The sequence below is a fragment of the Oreochromis aureus genome, linkage group 1 (assembly GCF_013358895.1).
Source record: "Oreochromis aureus strain Israel breed Guangdong linkage group 1, ZZ_aureus, whole genome shotgun sequence".
Lineage (NCBI taxonomy): Eukaryota > Metazoa > Chordata > Actinopteri > Cichliformes > Cichlidae > Oreochromis > Oreochromis aureus.
Genome location: NC_052942.1, coordinates 7172900 through 7192944, shown reverse-complemented (window position 1 = coordinate 7192944; position 20045 = coordinate 7172900). Strand labels below are relative to the sequence as shown.

General features: G+C 40.9%; 1 protein-coding gene and 1 pseudogene across 2 annotated transcripts in view; one reads left to right on the top strand and one right to left on the bottom strand.

The window, feature by feature from the left end:
* Positions 1 to 2: 2 nt before the first annotated feature.
* Positions 3 to 1919, bottom strand: LOC116333733 (annotated as a pseudogene).
* LOC116333732 (Golgi apparatus protein 1-like) overlaps positions 1810 to 20045 on the top strand; it is a 56148-nt gene continuing 37912 nt past the window's right edge. For both annotated transcript variants that reach the window (XM_031756985.2, XM_039601111.1), the window contains exon 1: positions 1810 to 2176. In XM_031756985.2, coding sequence (XP_031612845.1) covers positions 1862 to 2176 — 315 coding nt within the window. In that variant the 5' untranslated portion in view covers positions 1810 to 1861. The remainder of the gene's footprint in view (positions 2177 to 20045) is intronic.

Sequence of the window (20045 nt, the reverse complement as noted above, 5' to 3'; positions counted from 1 at the left end):
GACAACCCTACCAAAAAAAAATAACTTTATTGATAATGAACTGGACGAATTTAGAAAACATTTTTTTCAGCTGCCTTTTAACACTTCTGTCTCATTTCTTGCTGTTGGAATTCATAAAACGAGTTCATCTTGATTTACACATGCGGAGCATTCACAGCCTGTGGTCTTTACCAGCCTGTTTGTATTTGTCAAATCTCATTCAGTAAATACATTGAAACACCACTGGATTTATTCTTTTTTATTTATTTAAAAAAAGTGACATCTGGCAAATCTTGGCACTGGTGAACTGCAGAAAAAACATGCTGACATTTAAGCCTCTGTCTCGAACATCTTTTTCCTTCCACCCATGTCAGTTTGTTTTCGATTTTTTTCCTCCAGTCGACCGTTAGCTTCTCCTAAGAAACAAATTCAAAGGAAAGCAGTAACAAAAAGTGAAGTCCTTCATGTTGCGTTGTGATCTTTCTAACTTTTTTTCAGTGAAGGATGCTACTATGTGCTCTATCTGCCTAATATAACATCTAAAGTACCCACCTCGTCCTTCACTTCCTTCTTAACCTGCTTGAGGCTGGCTCTCAGGTCCATGGACACTATGTTTGGAGCCCAGCAGGGCAGACAGCATGGCATCGGCTGACATCCGCACCTTTTTCAGGACTGGCTTCTTAAACCTCCCATTCAGATCCTGAATCTTCAACTTAAGGTCATCGACCTGACAAAGAACACTGTTGTTCAGACATATGTGTATAAGAAAAAAAATCTGTTTTGTTCATGGATAACAACAAAAAACATTTTAGAAATTTTTTTATTATTATTTTTAGACTAAAAAAAATGTCACTTTGATTAAAGAGCTTGCCAATACAGAAAAAAATGAAAAATGATTTTGGTAATCACATATACTGTTACTTTAGGGCAGCTGTGGCATAAACCTTACATCGGGAGGTGTTCCATTAAATTTGTTAAGCACTGTATAACTATATAACGGCAGAAGAAGCTTCTGAATACAACACCTCCTTGTTGGATTTTGCCACTTTGACCTCCATGTCGTATCGCTCCTCATCCACCAAATCAATCTGCTTGTGAAGTTTTCGACACTGCTCCTGGAGTTGTGATAGAGAGAAAGTATTTGTTCTGGTGCACTTGCCTTTAACATCCATAACATCACTGGAAAATAAAAGTGTGCAAACTCTACTCCTCTTCTGTATCCATCCCCCACCCAGCAACTATAGAGAGTTGGAGATGACAGAAAACTTTCTTTGTAAGAAAAATGTTCAGGATAGTACTCTGCTGTTAAGTGTGTCATGTTTATGATAAAAAAAAGAAAAAAACTTTCTCATTCCACCGGGCCCTCTGACCACCACCAGTAGGCAAATATGGGGTTAGTATCTTGCCCAAGGATATTTGGCATGCAGCCAGGAGGCAGCCTGGGATCGAACCACCGATCACCTTCTGATTGGTGGCGGACCTGCTCTACCACCTGAGCTACAGCCACCAATATATATCCAATAATTGTTTGAATATTTTGACTTTGCATTGTCCTTGTACAATGGATGCCAAAGAAATACTGTATTTGTTGTCACACAAAAAAAGGTAGTGCAGTAAGTTTATTCGCGTTATTTTTCCTACTTTTAGTTGATTCTCTTTTTGATGCTAAATGGAAATAAATAGCTTTAAACTAGGGCTGGAGATCATGTAAAGTGATCTTTTGTCACTACAGTAAAGCTTTATTTATTTATAAAGCTTTATTTATTTATTTTTCAAGTGACCGGAAGTTGTGTGTTTATTTCGGTAAGTAAAGCTCACCGTTACCTCGCTGACCGGAAATGATGTCGTCATGTATTAGGACTAGCTTGACAGTGCTGTGAAGATGGCGGCGTACAGTCGCGCTCAGCTGCTACTGCTGTTGTCGTCCGTGTGCCTCTGCGGTTTCGGCTCTGTTCACGGCTTGAAGGCTGCCAGCGGCCCGGCCGAGCTTCACAACCCGCTCGTCCTCAGACCCGCTGATCCGCCGGCGAAGGATGCACCTGCAGCCGCAGCCGCTGGGGCCTCACAGCCTCGAAGGGCAACCGGTTGGAAGCTGTCGGAGGAGGAGGCCTGCCGGGAGGACCTGACCCGCCTCTGTCCCAAGCACACCTGGACCAACAACCTGGCCGTGCTGGAGTGTCTGCAGGACCGCAAAGAGGTAGGCGCCCCCCCCTCCCGGTAAACTGTTTGAGTTCAGGTGAGGTGATGAGCATCTGCTGGGTGTGTCGCCCCGATGGGTTTAGTCACCCTGGTTGTCAGCATGGCTATGATGCAGAGGTGAACATCTGCACTTCCATAAGTGTGGGCAGCCGTTTTAACACACTTTGTCTTTTAGGACGTCAAAAATCCACGATTTACCCGACATCCACAACGCATACAGAGATGGTCGCGTATTTAGTGCTTTTAAAAGTGCGTGTGGGTGTATTTTGTTTTTGTTTCTGTTTTGTTTTTGTAACAAAAATGAACAAAAAACGTAGTTCATTCAAAAAACGACATTTGAAGGTCTTCAAGTGCTGAGTGTAGATTTTATCCCAAATTGATATCTACCTGTTAGTTTTTTCTTACTTGTGATCAGTTGATGAGACTGTGTGAAAAGCCCCTCACCCTGAAAATCCGCTCACTTTTTTGTAGTTTAAGTAAATTGTGAATATTTCAATCTAGGAATGTTTACACTTCAGCACAGAGGCTCTTGCCCAGTGGCCCCATGAGTAAATAAAAGGTATCGCCTGTAGTAATCCACACTACTCTGTGTGGCCTTAACTGATGTTCCACGAGCACAATTAAAAATCATGTCTGCTGTTGTAAATGCTTTTAAACTGGTTGTGCTTGGGGAATTAGGCTGTAGGCTGAAGAACAACTAGCTAAATGAAACCTGATTTGTCTTTAAACAACAAATAGATTGATCTCTACCAAAAATATCAGCCTTAACCTGATTAACTGTTTATTCATTTTTTTATTTATTCCACGTGACGGCCCGAATGAACTTCACCCCCTTCTCGACCTCTGCACCTGGCAGGGCTGTCTCAACTGCATTCTGTAGTTTAAGGGAGAGGTATTAATGTGCTTTGTGCTTTTACCACCCCTCTTACCACCTCAGTGCAGTACTTATTAACCTGGTGAGGTGTGAAGTGTGTGTGTGTCATCCAGCTGTCAGGTGACTTGCAGGCTGAAGTTAAACCCCAGTTAAACATGATTCCTGTCTTGTTTCTTTGTGCCATAGCGATGAAGAACACAACCAACTTTCACACTCTGTGCCTGTTTACAGATTGGCCACCTACATGCACAGATTCTCTTATTTTTATCTAATTTCTTTCCATAAATAAACAATAAACAAACAGACACTACTACAACTAGAGATCAAATTATTTGTTTGTTAATCAGTAACCGCTGCAGTCGTGCAGTTCTTCGGTCTCACTTGTTAAATTAATGAGTCCAGACCACAGTCCAGACCATATGATAAACATCTTCATACAGTGTTTACAGTCTGTCTGTATCTGATTTTTTTTTCCAGATTCTTATCTTGCTTATCTTATCTTTTGGTCAGTTCACTTCTTTCCTATTTAATTCTTTTAAAAGTGTTTCCTCATGCAAATTGTCCTAAGCTGCACTGCAGCTATTAGAAGTCATTGTTCAAGCAAAGTCTCCTGCCTCGTGTCATTTTTAAATTGAACATCTTTGGGTAAAACACTAAAGCATTTCTGAAGAAGTTGTGATGTGACTATAGTTCATTTCATGATGGTTTTAGTTGAAAAATGCTTTAAATTCAACAAATAATTATACATACATACAGCCATATGTTTTTTTCATTTATATTGTAAATGTTTGCTTTTTTTGTCTCTGCTTTAAAAAGTTGGATTCAAATCTAAAGAAAAACATAGAAAAACATATCAGTTTGATTAAAAGGCTTCTCTCTCTCTCTCTCACACACACACACACACACACACACATACACACACACACACACACACACACACACACCAACTTAAAAACAGGGTCAGATTACTCATTAATCTCTTCCAGATAAGATTCTTTACACTAGCTCATATTTATAAAACAACCATAAAAATTTTAAAACCATATGAAGGGATTTGGAAATACTGACTTGAACCATGTTATTTTATTTTACTTGGCTTTTTTTGTGGGGGTTTTGGGATCACAAATTTAGATCTATTCCAATATTTCACCTGTATCAGATATTTAAAAGGAAAACCAAATTCAGCGGCCCAAAGTGAGACCTAAAGATTCAGCATATAAGGAGTTTGTTCTGTCATTCGTATCGTACTAGATTCTATTATTTTAAAGGACAAGCAGAAGACATTTCTCTGTTATGCCAGATGTATAGATTGTGTTCACTTTTGATTTACTTTGATGTTTAAGTTATTTGTAAGCATTTTTAACAACCTGAATTTAATTTAGTTTTATGTATAAATGTTTTTCCCAGTAGGAAATTTGGTACACAAACCTGAGAAAAATGCAGAGTAATAAGACAATAAATTCTCTCTTTTCTTCATAAAGTTTACGATGAAATGGTTTCAGAGAGGTGCTGATTTAGCTTTCTGTCATTTCAGAAAAATGCAACAGCAATTTTCCTTGTATAAAAGCACTTTGAGTGCTCAGTTAGAGTAGAAAAGGGCTGTATACTGTAAGAACCAGCCCATTTACCAACATTACCCCACACTTTGTAGTTTGGTAACATTCAGGAAAGCATGAGAGAGTTGCATTACACTGAACATTTAGCTAGGTGTAGCAAAAAGGACGGAGGCTGGTAGAGAATCTATCTTGTTATTTACATCCACACTCACTGGTCACTTCATTAAAGAACATCTTGTTAATATTGAGTTTAAATCACTTTTGCCTTCCGTGCTTCCTTAAGTCTTTGAGGCATAGATTCAGTAAGTTATTGGAAACATTCTTCAGAGATTTTGGTCCATATTGACATGACAGCATCACAAGTTCCTGCAGATTTGTTATCTGCACATGAATGATCTGCATTTCCTGTTCCATCACATCCCAAAGGTCCTCTGTTAGATTAAAATCTGTTGTTCATAGAGAATGTTTGAGTCCAGTCAAAAAAGAAACCACTTTAAGATGATTTGAGCTTTTTGGCATGGTGCATTTTTCTGCTGGAAGTAGCTATCAGTCGATGGGCTGATAGTGTGTCAAGAAAATATCCCCCATACCATTACAGCATCACCATCACTGTTGACACAAGGAAGAATGCATCCATGTTTTCAAATCCTGACTCCACCACAACAAATCTTGTATTAAAGACTCATCAGACCAGGAAACTTTTTCCAGTCTCCTATTTTCCAATTTTCCTGAGCCCATGCAAATTCTAATCAGGTTCCCTTTCTGACAAGAACCTGATGTGGGCTTCTTCTGCAGTAGCCCATCTGCTTCCAGGATCAATGTGTTTTTTGCTCAGAGATACCCTGCAATCCCTGCAATCACAAGTGGTTATTTGCATAACTGTTGCCTTCCACTCAGACTAGAGCATGGCACCAACAACCACACCACGTTCAAAGACACTCAACCACCTCTCTTTCACATTCTGATCCTCAGTTTGAACTTCAGCAATCTGTCTTGAGCCTTGCTACATGCCTAAATACTTTGAGTTGCTGCCATATCATTGGCTAATTAGATATTTCCATTAATAAGCACTTTAACAGGTCTACCTAATCAAGTGTCTGGTAAACATAAGTTGGCCAATATACAATATAGAGCAAAATAATGAAAAAAATATAATGTAATGCAATAGAAAATGACACGTTTTCACTGATAGACTTAATACATTTAAAAGACATTTTGTACTGTAATAATAGATTTCCATGTCTTTTATCAACCTCAGTCATTGTCACAAATACAGCAAAAGCTTAAAACATCACTTCAGTCATTTTGCACTGTACTCTACAGATATACACAGTTACATGGTTCTATATAAATAGATAATGGAGGACAAAATGATGATGATAAAAGACTTAACATATAATGTGTTCATAGCCAATAAGAAATTCTAATTGCTTTACATTAAAGAATATTTTAAATGAGCTATCTTGCAAACCATTTATTACATGTTTGTTGCTTACCAATGTTAAATTACAAAGTCAATGTGAATATACTGAAAGGATGCACAACCCGTACTGTCCCTGAAACAGTTTCCCTTGTGTGTATTTTTTTTTTTTAATCATCATGTTAACTTCATCTGCTCTTTCTCTCTCTCTCTCTCTCTCTCCCTCTCTCTCTCTCTCTCTCTCACACACACACACACACACACACGAGACACCTCCTCCAGCAGCCCTGAGCGATGCCCTCTTTACAGAGATAATTACATTGCTTTGACTCTATAACAGCTGTGGCCTCCCGAAGAGGTAAATGGCTCTTATAAATCTGCCTCTTCTCCAGAGAAACACACACACACACACACACACACACACACACACACACAGTGGCAGTAACAGGGGCAGCTGAGCAGCATGAGCTTTCAGTACACCCAGTCTGAGAATCTATTTGTGGTGGTGTAAGCCCTGAAATCTGACAGCTGATAGACATCTGAGAAACAGCAACGCAGTTATAAAGTAACAGCAAGTCACTTTGCAATAGCAGAAAGCAGCCAGGGATATTTCTAGCCCTGTGGTCATTAAGGCATTGTGACAAATAGTAACTATGGGGAGATGGCATGCCAGGATGCTGTGTAGCTATGAGTAGCATTTGCAGTCCTACACTTCTTTTTTACTCAGTGTTTCTGCTTATACCGTAGTAACATCGTTGTCCTAAGTGTAAAGTTCAGGATTTAAAGGAAACGCTGATGTAGTCACAGAGAAAGAGGCTACCGTTGATCCTGTCATACAAAAACAGCCCCAGGCGGGTCAGTAATACAATGGACAATTAAAACTGTTTCTGTTTAAATTGATGGTGAAGCATCTCTAGGTTTGGAAGGGCTTAGGTTTGGAAAGGTGCATCTGCACAATCTCCTTTTGGACAGATGAGACCAAAGTACAGAGCATCAAGTTTGGAGAAAACCACACCTCTTATGTTAATGTCAAGAACGGTGGTGGAGGTGTGACGATTTAAGCTTATTTTTTTAGGCGTAGGCACCTTGCAGTTATTAAGTCGATCATGAACCCCTTTGTACAGTGTAATATTCTGGAGTCAAATGTGAGGCCATCTGTATGACAGATAATGCTTGTCCCAAACTGACAAGCTGACAAGTTCTCATCTCTTCTTGGGGCTCCTAGTGTCAAGTTGTAAGCATTGCCTCTACAAGGACACATAAAAAGATCCCTAAAAGTTTAGTTGCATTAAGGAATTAGTGATATCTCTCAGTGGGTCCATCTCCATGAGTAGTTTCTGCTGTATAGTTATTTGAATGACTTAGTCGCAGAAAAAAGCCAGGCTAGTTTTAACCTTATACATGTATAGAGTTGTACATGTAGTCTTCAGTGGAACACATCAGCCCCATTTTGTTTTATCTTTCTGCCCCTTACCAAGGCACAATTATCCTTACCCCTTCAGTTTGATCAGTCTAGTTGATTAATATGGTCTTTTTTCAAAAGCCTTTGATGTGAATGGATCACCTCTTCATTAATTATTAACTCATAGTCTCACTAATTGTTGTTGTTTTGTTTTTTTTTAAATCTGGGAACCCATCAAGGGTATGTATCCTCATTACACTCATTTCTCTGTGTCTGAAGCATTTAGTGAAAATGAGAGTTTAAAATCAGAAGTAGGCCTTTTGTCTCTGCTCCCGTGGGCACAGCAGAGTTATCACAAAGTGCTTTCATGTCTTTTTACAGCAAAGTGATGTGGAGACGTAAGAAGACCTTCTGCTGCTGGCTTTCCTCTGATAGTCAAGGATGTTGTGGGCGAGTCTATGAAGAGCTTCTGCTGCGTTGTTCATATTAAACTGCTGCGTTTTGGAGAGAAAAAAACATTACTTTGCTCATTGCTTTAGGGCAATGTTGGTGGTATTTTTGAACCGTTCTTTCTGAAGCGAAAGGGAGTGTTCCAAAAATGCACTCTATATATTTTCCATCTCACTCAGTTGCACTAAAATCCTACCTTCGATATAGCTATGGAGCACGAGTTTAGGTTTTACGTAGTAGGTGAGTCAGTAGGCACATTTCTTGTCTGCACTGCTTTCCTTTATTTTTGCAGAGGTTGGTTTTGCAAAAATGTTTTTGCGAGCTATAAAAAACTTAAAATAAAACCCCTTGTTGAACAAAAGTGTAACACCATCTAAATTGACTAAGGCAACAGAATTTCAAGAAATTAAATGTTATAGTTTATCTAAGCCTTATGTATATTGTTCTGAAAAGTGACTGACTGAAGTTGAAATAGGGTCAGGCAGTAGTTTTTAAGTAATGCCACATTGAACCACAAGGTACATCAGCTCAGCATAGCACACACTCGAGCCAACATCAAACATGCTGATATTATGTAGCTCAACGTTTCTGCAAATCGTACTTGGCCAACCTCTTTTGTTGGCTACAAGAGCACAGATTTGTTCATTTAAAATCATCTTTCAAGATAGCAACATTAAATAATTTTATATGCAGATTCTACCTTGTGAAAGAATTCTACCTTGTGATAACAATCCTAAATTGTAAAAAGTAGCTTTACAAAAAGCGAAAATTTAGTTTTTAGGCTACGTTACTTACTAGTAGCAAAATTTACCTGAGTATCCAATCAGCTTGTTAATAGTTCAGTAGTTCAGTTCCATTGTGGCCCTTTTCTTAGATGTCATGCTAACATTAAACTACATTGGGTGAAGATAATAAAAGATAATAAAAATATAGCTTTGCTCCTTAGATGTATATATTGACCAACTTAATTGACCTATACCAATTAATTTTACGCCCGCCTATATATTAACCAATATTATCTATTTGTTGATTTATTGGTACCAATATTTATAATGGCCACTAACTAAAAGTAAAGAAGCAAGGGGAGAAACACCCTTCAACCATATTGTGGCATGCAGAGAAATCTTAGCAAAGAAGGTCTACAGAAAGTTGGAGTTTGCTGTTCAACCCCAAGCTGGTAGGGGGAGCTCTTTATTAACCCTTTAAGACCTACCATAGAACCAAATCCACCAGAGCTTACTTTATATTTTTACATGCTGTAGTGCCATTTTTGGGAGCATTTCAAGTTGCTATACATCAATACAACTGTTATAGCCCAAGTTTTAATAATATGCATGCATTAAGTCCATAGTAACTACATAAATTGCAAAAAAGTGCAATAAACTACAAAAAAATTGAAAATTGTTTTTGGGTTTTTTTTTTTACATATATTTCTACTTAGAGAAATTTAAGAGGGTTATCCCTCAAAACTTTAAATACAAAAAAGTTGCAAAAAATAGTTTACAACAACAGGAAATTTATTTTGAGTGTCTTCATAGTTTTATTTTTGAGATACACCAATTTTTATATACTGCAGAAGAAACAAAAATAAATCCTATAATGCAAATTTGCAAAGAAAACAGCATGTGCATCAAAATAAACTATTTAAAGCAGTTTAATTTGAGTTCTAAGCATCCCAGAAACTATTCAGAAAAGCATGAAGTCTAACATGACTTTTAAAAACACCAGTATAGGCTTATAAGGCCTATAAATAAAAAACGACATTTTCCGCAAAAATGACGTCACTTCCGGTTTCGGGCAGGTAATGGCGGGCATGCCGCCACGCTGACGTCTATTTCAATGTAGGAAGTGTTATGAACAGCTGATCGGATCGGCAAAGCGTGTTTCTGGAATATGATGTTTTCGTTGCTGCAAGCGCTTTTTATGCAATTTTTGCAAAGCTATATGTGGAAGGAAAACGTGACCTAGGACAAGCTGATGGCATGAGATGTAAGTACAACTCCTCCGGTTTCATATGCAAAAAAAAATATTGCGCTAGCTTACGTGGTTCCGGTTCTACAGGGATTTAAAAATAGTTACGCAAAACGGAGCGTGCCCACTCCGACAGGCTTTAAAGGGTTAAACACTTGCTTGTGCTACAATGTGCTTCAAGGGTCAATAACAGCATAACAGAACTCACTTATTCTTATTCTGCATTCTTTCTATAAAACAATAACTGTCAGTGACTTTGTACCGTAGTATAAACACAACATTAAAGATGACAGTTAAAAGTAACGTAACCATAAAAAATAAAACAAGAACATCTAAACAGCAGCACATGTCCCAAGGCATGATGGGAGAGAACTAGCTGCTCCCCAACACGCCACACGGCCCCCACCTGAGTGGTTAGCTGTCCCCAGCAACCGGCATGTCCATAGCAAAGTCTCTGAGGTGTTGGGGAAGGCGACGGCGTCGTTGAGGACGTTCCGTGGGTCCCCCAGCCGTCTCTGAGGCCAGGTTGGGGGCCTGCAGTTGAAGCTGGGACCCTGACTCCTCCCTGGGTGGACTCAAGGGCTGATAGGGTGCCAGGCGATCACGATGGAGTACGACCACCCTGTTCTGTTTGACCAGCCGCACCCTGTAGACCACATCAGACAGCCTCTCGAGAACAGTGCAGGGTCCAACCCACTGGCTCATCAGTTTTGGGGAAAGCCCTTTCTTCCTCTCCGGGCTGTAGACCCACACATGCTGACCTGGCGACAGTCTTTCCCCCTTGCAGCGGGTATCATAAGCTCGCTTCTGCCGGGAGCCTGCATCTCGGAGAGCCTGCCTGGTCAACTGGTGCACCTCCCGTAGCCCAGCCAGGAGATTGTGGAGGTAGTCCAACCCGGGGTCCCCGCACACTTCCTGCTTGGGGGGGATCCGAACACAAAGTCCACTGGGGTGCGAAGCTCATGCCCGAACATCAAGGCCATTGGAGTGCACTTAGTAGATTCCTGGACCGCCGAACTGTAGGCCATTAGGACCAGGGGAAGGTGTTGATCCCAGTCGCGCTGCTGGCAGGAGGTCAGGATGGCAAGCTGGGTGGCCAGGGTGTGGTTGAAGCGTTCCAATAACCCATCGCTTTGGGGGTGCAGTGGCATCGTCCGGGTCTTCCTGATACCCAGCCGCTGACAGACCTCCTTGAACACCGCAGCCTCGAAATTCCGGCCCTGGACGCTGTGCAGTTCCTCTGGTACCCCAAACGGGCAGAACATCGCGTTGACCAGACGCCCAGCGGTGGTAACAGCACTCTGGTCAGGGACTGCATAGGCCTCAGGCCACTTGGTGAAATAGTCCATGGCAACCAGGATGTAGCGGTTCCCCTGGTCAGTGGTGGGGAAGGGTCCCAGGATGTCCACTCCAACCCGTTCCATGGGAGCCCCCACCTGATACTGCTGCAAGGGGGCATGAGAGCGTTGGGAAGGTGCATGCAGGCATCGCACCGATGGACATGAAGCTCTACGTCCTGGCGACACCCGGGCCAGTAGAACCAAGACCGAAGTCGCCGTAGAGTCTTGGTAACTCCAAAGTGTCCTGCCCCCGCCGCACCATGGACCAGCTGGAGGACTCTGGACCGCAACTGTTGAGGTACCAGGAGCTGGTAAACCTCACGATGACTCCCGGGAGCCTGCCTGCGGCGATAGAGGAGGCCGTTCTGGCTTGTGAGGTTGGGCCATTGGGAGTAGAGAGCCTTGGTCTCGAGGTCCAGTGCAGATACTTCTGGCCATGATGGTCTCTGACCGGCTCCAATCCAACACTGAACCTGGGAAAGGGCAGGGTCTTGGTTTTGGTCGCGTTGCAGCTGTTGGGGATCCATGGCCTCCAGACCCTCGGTATCCCCTGCGGCAGACTGGACCTGAAGACTGCTACAGTGCCCACCCGGAACAGAGTCATTCTCATGGCCACCCTGTGGTGACGCGATCACTGAAGTCATCCCCTCCCGGTCCTCCAGGCGCTGGCAGTACCTGCACTGTTCTTCCTCACAAGGGCATCGGGAGGGGGCATCTGCATTGGTGTGGAGACGTCACGCCCGGTGACGAACCTCAAAGTGGTAATCTTGCAACGTCTCCAACCACCAGGCTAGCTGTCCCTCCGGTTCTTTAAGCTGAGCAGCCAAGTGAGGGACGCATGGTCTGTGTGCAGGAGGAACTTCTTCCCATAGAGGTAGGGTCTGAAATGGCGGAGACCCAGGATGATGGCCAGCAGCTCTCGATGGGTGACACAATAGTTCCTCTCCGGTCTGCTGAGGGAGTGGCTGTAGTAGGAGATGACCCGCTCTCCCTCAGGGCCTTCCTGTGACAGTACACCCCCCACACCCGTGTTGCTGGCATCGGTGTCCACGACAAAAGGAAGCTGCAGGTATGGTTAGGCTAGCACTGATAGGTTTGTAGCTTGAACCTATTCGCTGGAACGTTGAAGGCAATGTGACCACACAGCAAGCAAGACACGAGTAGGCAACATTCCTTATGTTTCACGTGAACGGGAGAGAACTGAACAGGCGCCGTTCCTTCGCTTGACCCCAGTTGCTCTCGTCCGCTCTCCCGTAACACTGCTCTTTTATTGTGGTTACATGAATATGCATAGGTTCATTAACATATGACATCTTATATAGGTATGCATGTGAACAAAGAATACCCTGAGTGTGTGTGTGTGTGTGTATCTATGTGTGTATGGGGTCAAGATGTAACCCCAGGAAGACTCCCCAAAGCTGGTGCCAGGAGTCTAGCGGTACATCTGAACAAAAGTACGGTGGCCCTGAAGTGCAAACCACAAAAACAAATCACAAAACGCACAACAAATTGAAAAGCGCAAAAACAAATTGAAAAGCGCAAAAACAAATTCACTTAACGCATAAAAACAAATTGAAAAGCGCAAAACAAATCACAAAACGCACAACAAATTGAAAAGCGCAACAACAAATCACTTAACGCAAAAACAAATTGAAAAGCGCAAAAACAAATTGAAAAGCGCAAAAACAAATTCACTTAATGCAAAAACAAATTGAAAAGCGCAAAAACAAATCACAAAACGCACAACAAATTGAAAAGCGCAAAAACAAATTGAAAAGCGCAAAAACAAATCACTTAACGCAAAAACAAATTGAAAAGCGCAAAAACAAATTCACTTAACGCAAAAACAAATTGAAAAGCGCAAAAACAAATTGAAAAGCGCAAAAACAAAAACCAAACCGGAAGAGGTAGGTACCAATGCTGCAACAACAGGCATCACTGATTGGATGATGGATCCGGTAGCCTTTTGAACCGGAAGTTGTTCTGTTCGGAAGTTTGGTGACTGCTCTACCAACTTTTTTCCACAACTTGGACAAAACATGTTGGCTGTATCCCAATTCAGGGTCTGCAGCCTTAAAGGCTGCATTTTAAGGCCGACACGTCACAGCGGCGCACCAAGGCTGTCCCAATTCAAAGGCTGCTCAAATGCGGCCCTCAAATTCGCCTTCATTTCCTGAATTTTAAGGCTGTGGCGGTGTAGACTTGTGGCCCAACATATCCCACAATTTATAGCGCGGCAGTCACTGTGGATAATTTTGCTGCAGACGGCAGAAGCGTAGCGGCCGAAGAGTAAACTGTTAAACGTAAGTACTGAATATGATGTCACTTTTTATGTGCAAATGTTTAATAATGAGGAACATTAAAACATTACTGTTATTACATGTCGGCAAAGTTATTTGCCATTAGCGATGTTTGTACTTTCAGCGTTTACTTTGTTTTAAAGCATTTAAAATATAATAATACAATAGTTGACCTTAATCTTACAGAGAATGTGATGATTTTATGGATAATTAAAGTCAGTCATATATCTACAAACACAACAAGCTGAAAGTCAGTGATGCTGCTCGGTTTGCAGTCCTGAATATCACGGCACAAGCAGGATTCACTGCACTGTTAATGTTAGCTATGTTATATTGCTGCCTCTGTTCGGTGGTGTCGAGCCAAACGGACTTTAACGTGTGTTTGAACGAGCTGACGGTTCACTCGTTAAGCTGAAAGAAAGATGCTTTAATCACAGGAGTCACACATGTGTCCACTGTACCATCTGGGAACTCTTCTTGTTTAGCACTTGTAATAACACAAACACTAAATCCTCCTTCTCTTGTGCTGTTTTGTAGCAGTGTATACACCTGAGACTGTCACCTGTCTGTCTGTCCTGCACTCTCTCTCTGTTTCTTTCTCTCTGATTGTGGAATAAAAGTATGAACATGTATTTATAAGTTACACTTGTGTTTGAATCCTGCAGCTTATCACACATTTGATTTCCATGTGTGACAACTGCAAGTGTCCAGAGTGAGGACAGACTGAGGGACCCACTGCTGCACATCATCTGTGAGGCTTTGCACCCCTGATGATCCACCAGGACAAACTCAGCAGTGTGTGAGGAAGAGGAGGAGGAAGAGCCAGCAGCAGCTGACAGATGGGGAGAATAGACATACTGTTCCTGTTTGTGAAGGACTGCTAGAAACATTTAAAATAACTAATTATCTGTCCTGAATCATTATTAGGTAATGTTCAGATAATTTGATCATTCCAGTGTTTTCAGTGTGGGAGAAAGTACGGGGCCTTCAAGTTACACACTATGAAAGGCAGCAACAAGTTTAATATTCAGAAACCTAAAGTATGTATCAGCAGCAGAATGGAGCTAAAAATAAATGTTTGTTTCAGTTCTATGAAGCTTTGAGTATTTTGGATTAGTAGTACTGCTGTGTTTGTTGCATCATATTGCTGTAATTGTTTATATGCTTTTATATATTCTGAGGTAAGTTGATCTATAGTGTTACATCATATTCTATAAGGATGTTATGTGTTTGTATACTTTCTGCCCAGTTTGACCCATTTAGCAGAAGTCAGCCTGTTTAAGGCTCTGATATCTATTCTGTATGACTTAAAGCAGTTATGACATGGTCTGATTTTCTCACCCAATAAAGGGATATTTAATATATCAGTCTACTCTTCATTCTATCAGACACAGTTATCACAGCTCGTACATTTTCTTTTTACACAAATATGTAAGCATTGAGCCAAATTTAGTAATGCCAACATATTACACGGACAATATTTGTCTCTTATATATAATACATCTACATATACACTGTCAAAGATACTTGAGTGTCTTTGAGTGAAGATTTAAGGTGATAGGACATATAAATAACTGCAACTTGAATCTTTACTGAAGCTCAGTATTAGACACAGAGTTCACTCACATGAATTTCACTCACATGTGCTGTACCAGTGTACCTGCACATGTGATGTGACAATAGAAGTGATTTGATTTGAGAGTTCAAACTCACTGCTGTAATAACTTATGATTAATATAATAACTATAATATTGGCCATATCATATTTACACTGACTTTAGTCTCATGAACAACATTAGCTAATTGTTATTTACTAGCTAATCTTAAATGACTGTTCAGTACAGATATGAAGGCCAGCAATCATATTTTACAGTCCTGTGGTCTCAGCCTCAGATACTTATTAAATCACACAAAGCTCGTGTAGAAACAAACACACGAACAAAATATGTTCTCCTTCATTTCCGTCAAAGCTGTATGAAACGTTTCCAGCGGTTGGTGTTATGGTTGCTAGGCAACCTGGGCAGCATGACGGAGGCTAGACCGTCCCATTTCACAAGCCTCGCACTTCCGGCCTTAGCGGTCTTTGAGTACGTGCCCTTGAGGATCGTTGAGGCTGCGTACTTAAAGGCTGCAGACCCTGAATTGGGATACAGCCGTTGACTGCTCTTTCTCATAACCACGTTCGGCAGAACAACTTCCGGTTCAAAAGGCTACTGGATCCATCATCCAATCAGTGATGCCTGTTGTTGCAGCATTGGTACCTACCTCTTCCGGTTTGGTTTTTGTTGTTGCGCTTTTCAATTTGTTTTTGCGCTTTTCAATTTGTTTTTGCGTTAAGTGATTTGTTGTTGCGCTTTTCAATTTGTTTTTGCGTTAAGAGATTTGTTTTTGCGCTTTTCAATTTGTTTTTGCGCTTTTCAAATTTGTTTTTGCGCTTTTTAATTTGTTTTTGCGCTTTTCAATTTGTTGTGCGTTTTGTGATTTGTTTTTGCGCTTTTCAATTTGTTTTTGCGTTAAGTGAATTTGTTTTTGCGCTTTTCAATTTGTTTTTGCGCTTTTCAATTTGTTTTTGCGTTAAGTGATTTGTTGTTGCGCTTTTCAATTTGTTTTTGCGTTAAGAGATTTGTTTTTGCGCTTTTCAATTTGTTTTTGCGCTTTTCAATTTGTTTTTGCGCTTTTCAAATTTGTTTTTGCGCTTTTTAATTTGTTTTTGCGCTTTTCAATTTGTTGTGCGTTTTGTGATTTGTTTTTGCGCTTTTCAATTTGTTTTTGCGTTATGAATTTGTTTTTGCGCTTTTCAATTTGTTTTTATGCGCTTTTCAATTTTTTTTGCGTTATGATTTGTTGTTGCGCTTTTCAATTTGTTGTGCATTTTGTGATTTGTTTTTGCGCTTTTCAATTTGTTTTTGCGTTAAGTGAATTTGTTTTTGCGCTTTTCAATTTGTTTTTGCGCTTTTCAATTTGTTTTTGTGCTTTTCAATTTGTTGTGCGTTTTGTGATTTGTTTTTGTGGTTTGCACTTCAGGGCCACCGTACAAAAGGCTCTTAGACTCAAACAGATATACGTGTGTTTGCTATACCATATATCAGCAAGAGAAGATACGACCTCTCCTAGGAGGTGTGTGATCTATGCCAGAACACTCTGAAGAGGAGTGAACGCACTCCCCTCTTCATGCTACACAGAGTTGTTACAGACCTCCTAGGATGAGACATTCTTTCAATCTACAAATGATTATATACTTCTAAGCATATATGAGTAAATATTTCTAAGCATAAATGACAATCAACAATACAAATCTAACATTTCCCCCCTTTTGACAATTATGCTAGAAAAGTCCCCAGTTATGATCCCGTCATGTCTGACAGTGTCAATGCAACCATTTTTATACTCAGCATATGTAAACGTATACAGTTTGACAAATATATTAGCAGTTATCCAAGTTCTCATTAATCTCATTCAATGGTAAACTGCATCCTACAAGCAAACAAATGAATTGTTAATGGTCAAAAGAGAAATTAACATTTTCAAAAACACTCCAGCTTGGTGGTGCTCCTCTGCAAGACATGTAAATCGCACGTCTCTCTGTAGAGTGGTTTAAGTTCTGCAGGGCATCATAAATGTCTCTTCCAGTTGTTTCCATCACTGTTCATAGGACCAGAGTCCAAATGTATGTAGAATAAACAGTCAAACATACCAGTTGGTTTTGTTGTTTGTCAACATGGGTCTCAGCTATCTTGAAAGCTGCAGACCTCTTCAGCACTCTAGTTTTATGGCCTCTACCAACCCCCATCACCTCACTTCAGGCCTCTGTACTGTGGGGGATACATATGACTCCTCCATTGTCCATCCTCTGCAGGAAAACCCCTCTGTGGAAAGGGTGCTGGATCCAGTTATCTTACTGCTGTTATGATCCCAGCAGTCTTCAGTGTGCCATCGTATGCACAGTATAGTGACACAGCATTAGGTGATGTTCATAGGAAACTGCTGTCATCACCACCATAGCTTCTGGTTCCTGTGCTTTTCACAGAATCATGATGCCATCCTTGGACTCCCCCTGCGCTGTCGATGGAGCTTGGCACGCTCCCCTCATCCTTCAGGTGCCCGTCTGTCGTCCACAATCTCCTCTGTTGGCCTCTGGAAAGCCCCCTAATCTCCTCTGTTGGCCTCTGGAAAGCCCCCTTGGCACAGCTCTCATTCCAACGCAGCTTCGTGGTGGTCCTTGCTGTGGCTCCAAAGTCTGATCTCATGATGGGCCCCAAACAGCTCGACCTTTGACCTCAACCACTGCCTGGGCTGTCAGCTCTGCCTGGAATGGGTGGATGTTAGTGTGTCTTGTATATTAAGTTTGCTTAACATCTGGCTCCGCCTGGAGCCATCATACACACCATCATGGCCTGGAAAACAAGATCTGGAAGTAAAATCAAACTTCACACTTATAAACAATTGTATCATTAGAGTAATAAAGCATCAACAGGACAAGTATCATGTGCAGGTTTTCTCAAATCAGTAGACTACAATTATTGGCATAATTCGCCCCAAACATGGATCATCCCATGTACTCAGTTAACAGTAATGTAATCGGTGACTTCCCTTAAGCAAAGTCACTCCATGTATTTAACACTAGGAGCTCAGTAGTGGCCAGCTAATGAGCCCCATATCAAACTATTCCACAAACACTGCATCTCTTATTTGCTTTCTCATGTTACTTGTCCGTCTCTGCTGAATCCTCTACATGCACTCTTAGAAAAACAAACATCAGCAACACACATGGACAATCCTGGAGGTCAGGCAGAAGTTGACAGGTTCCAGAGGTGCTATAAAAAGACCATAGCTGTGGACAGAAGTGGCACTAGTTTCAACACAGGGAATGTTTTACATGTTATTCACATCGTCAAAGTAACCTTCACATTTCTCCAACAACACAGTGTAACAGCATCACCAACTCATAACCTGTAAACGCAGTTTTCTTCACACGTAAACCCAGAAATCCTGTAGTAGAAAACATCAACCAGCTATCCTGGTATAAATCACATGATCAAATCACATGAAGAACTGTAATGCTGTAGAAATGTTAGCGCTGCGCAGGTGTATACACACTTTCTCACAGTCACCTCTGTGAACAACACAAGGTAGTGAATAACACCCCTGGTAGATGCGCAGACACAGAGAGTGGCATTTAAAAGGCTAAATCGTCACACAACCTCGGATGTTGTTATCATCTTCCTGCTCCTTGTAAAAAGAAACACACATAGATTCGTCTGCACCTTTGTCAGGCAGGGGTTAACTTCACACAGTGATGTCAGTCAGTCTGTCAGTTTCTGTCCGCTTTTACCAGTCAGTCAGTTTTATTTTCTCTCACTCATTCATTCATGCATTCATTCATTCTTTCTTTGCTGACAGTGGAAATTATTGTCGCATTTTCATTTCCACTTCTCAGCAAAATGACGTCATTTCAAAAAGAAAAGAATTTAGACTGGATTTTCTCGTTGAATCCTTTTGGACAGGAACTTATTTTCTAATTGTCCCAGATAAGTGACTTTCTCCTGAGCCCATTTTAATGTGGAGAAACTCACTTGCAACAATTTTCTCGACGACGCGTCGTATAGCGCTTCCGTTCTAATCGTGCAGATCTGCTCAAACAGAGATTATCAATAAAACTTTCAGTGCACTGTGAAAGTATCAAAATAAAAAGGCCTCGTTAAGTCATGACACATGCTCCTCATCTCAGGAGGGTAAATCATACCATTAGCATGATTTATCATACCATCATATTAATTGTCAGGCTCAACTTCACAACAAAAGAAAAATCATCAGCTAGATAAACTCCAAACCAACCATCAGCCGCACAACACACAACATAACCCTAATGTGTTATTAGCTATGAATTTTAATCCCCAGGACTGTACTTTTTACTCATTTAGACCACAAATTTTATTTAATTTTCCTTTTTCCCCGTCATCATAAAACATGTGACATGTTGTCATGCACTTCACAAAAGACGTTTGTTCTTATATATTCAGAGTTGTGTATCTAGGTGCAGGATTCACTCGCACATCACAACAGGAAACTCAGTGTTTTAGAGTCTCCACTCTTACAAACTCCAACACATCCCATTCACTCGTGCTAGAATTCAGTCACCTTTCATTAATCTAAGAACCATCAACCAATTTGCATATCAGCTATTAACCCACTAAGTTGACAGGACAACAGAAATGCATGTTCAAAATATTATCACAAAATAGAATTTCCTCATACAGTAAATTACTTGTGCTGCATCAATCAGGCAGAAAGCATCTCCCAATTTACTATATTAACAACTAAATTTATTGTCTGATCACTGGTTGGTCAAACCAGAATCTTTTTTTCCCCACAAAAGTTAAACTGTTGTCCTGCAACCTAGAGAGTTAACTGTCAGCATTGGATAAATTCAGCATTTGATAACAAGTGTCTGTTAAATTGACACTATTTTAACACTGATGAGAGAGAAGCTGATTTTCATTGCATGTATGTTTGTTATTAGGCAGGTTTAATCGATGTCTGTGGAGCTGCATCTC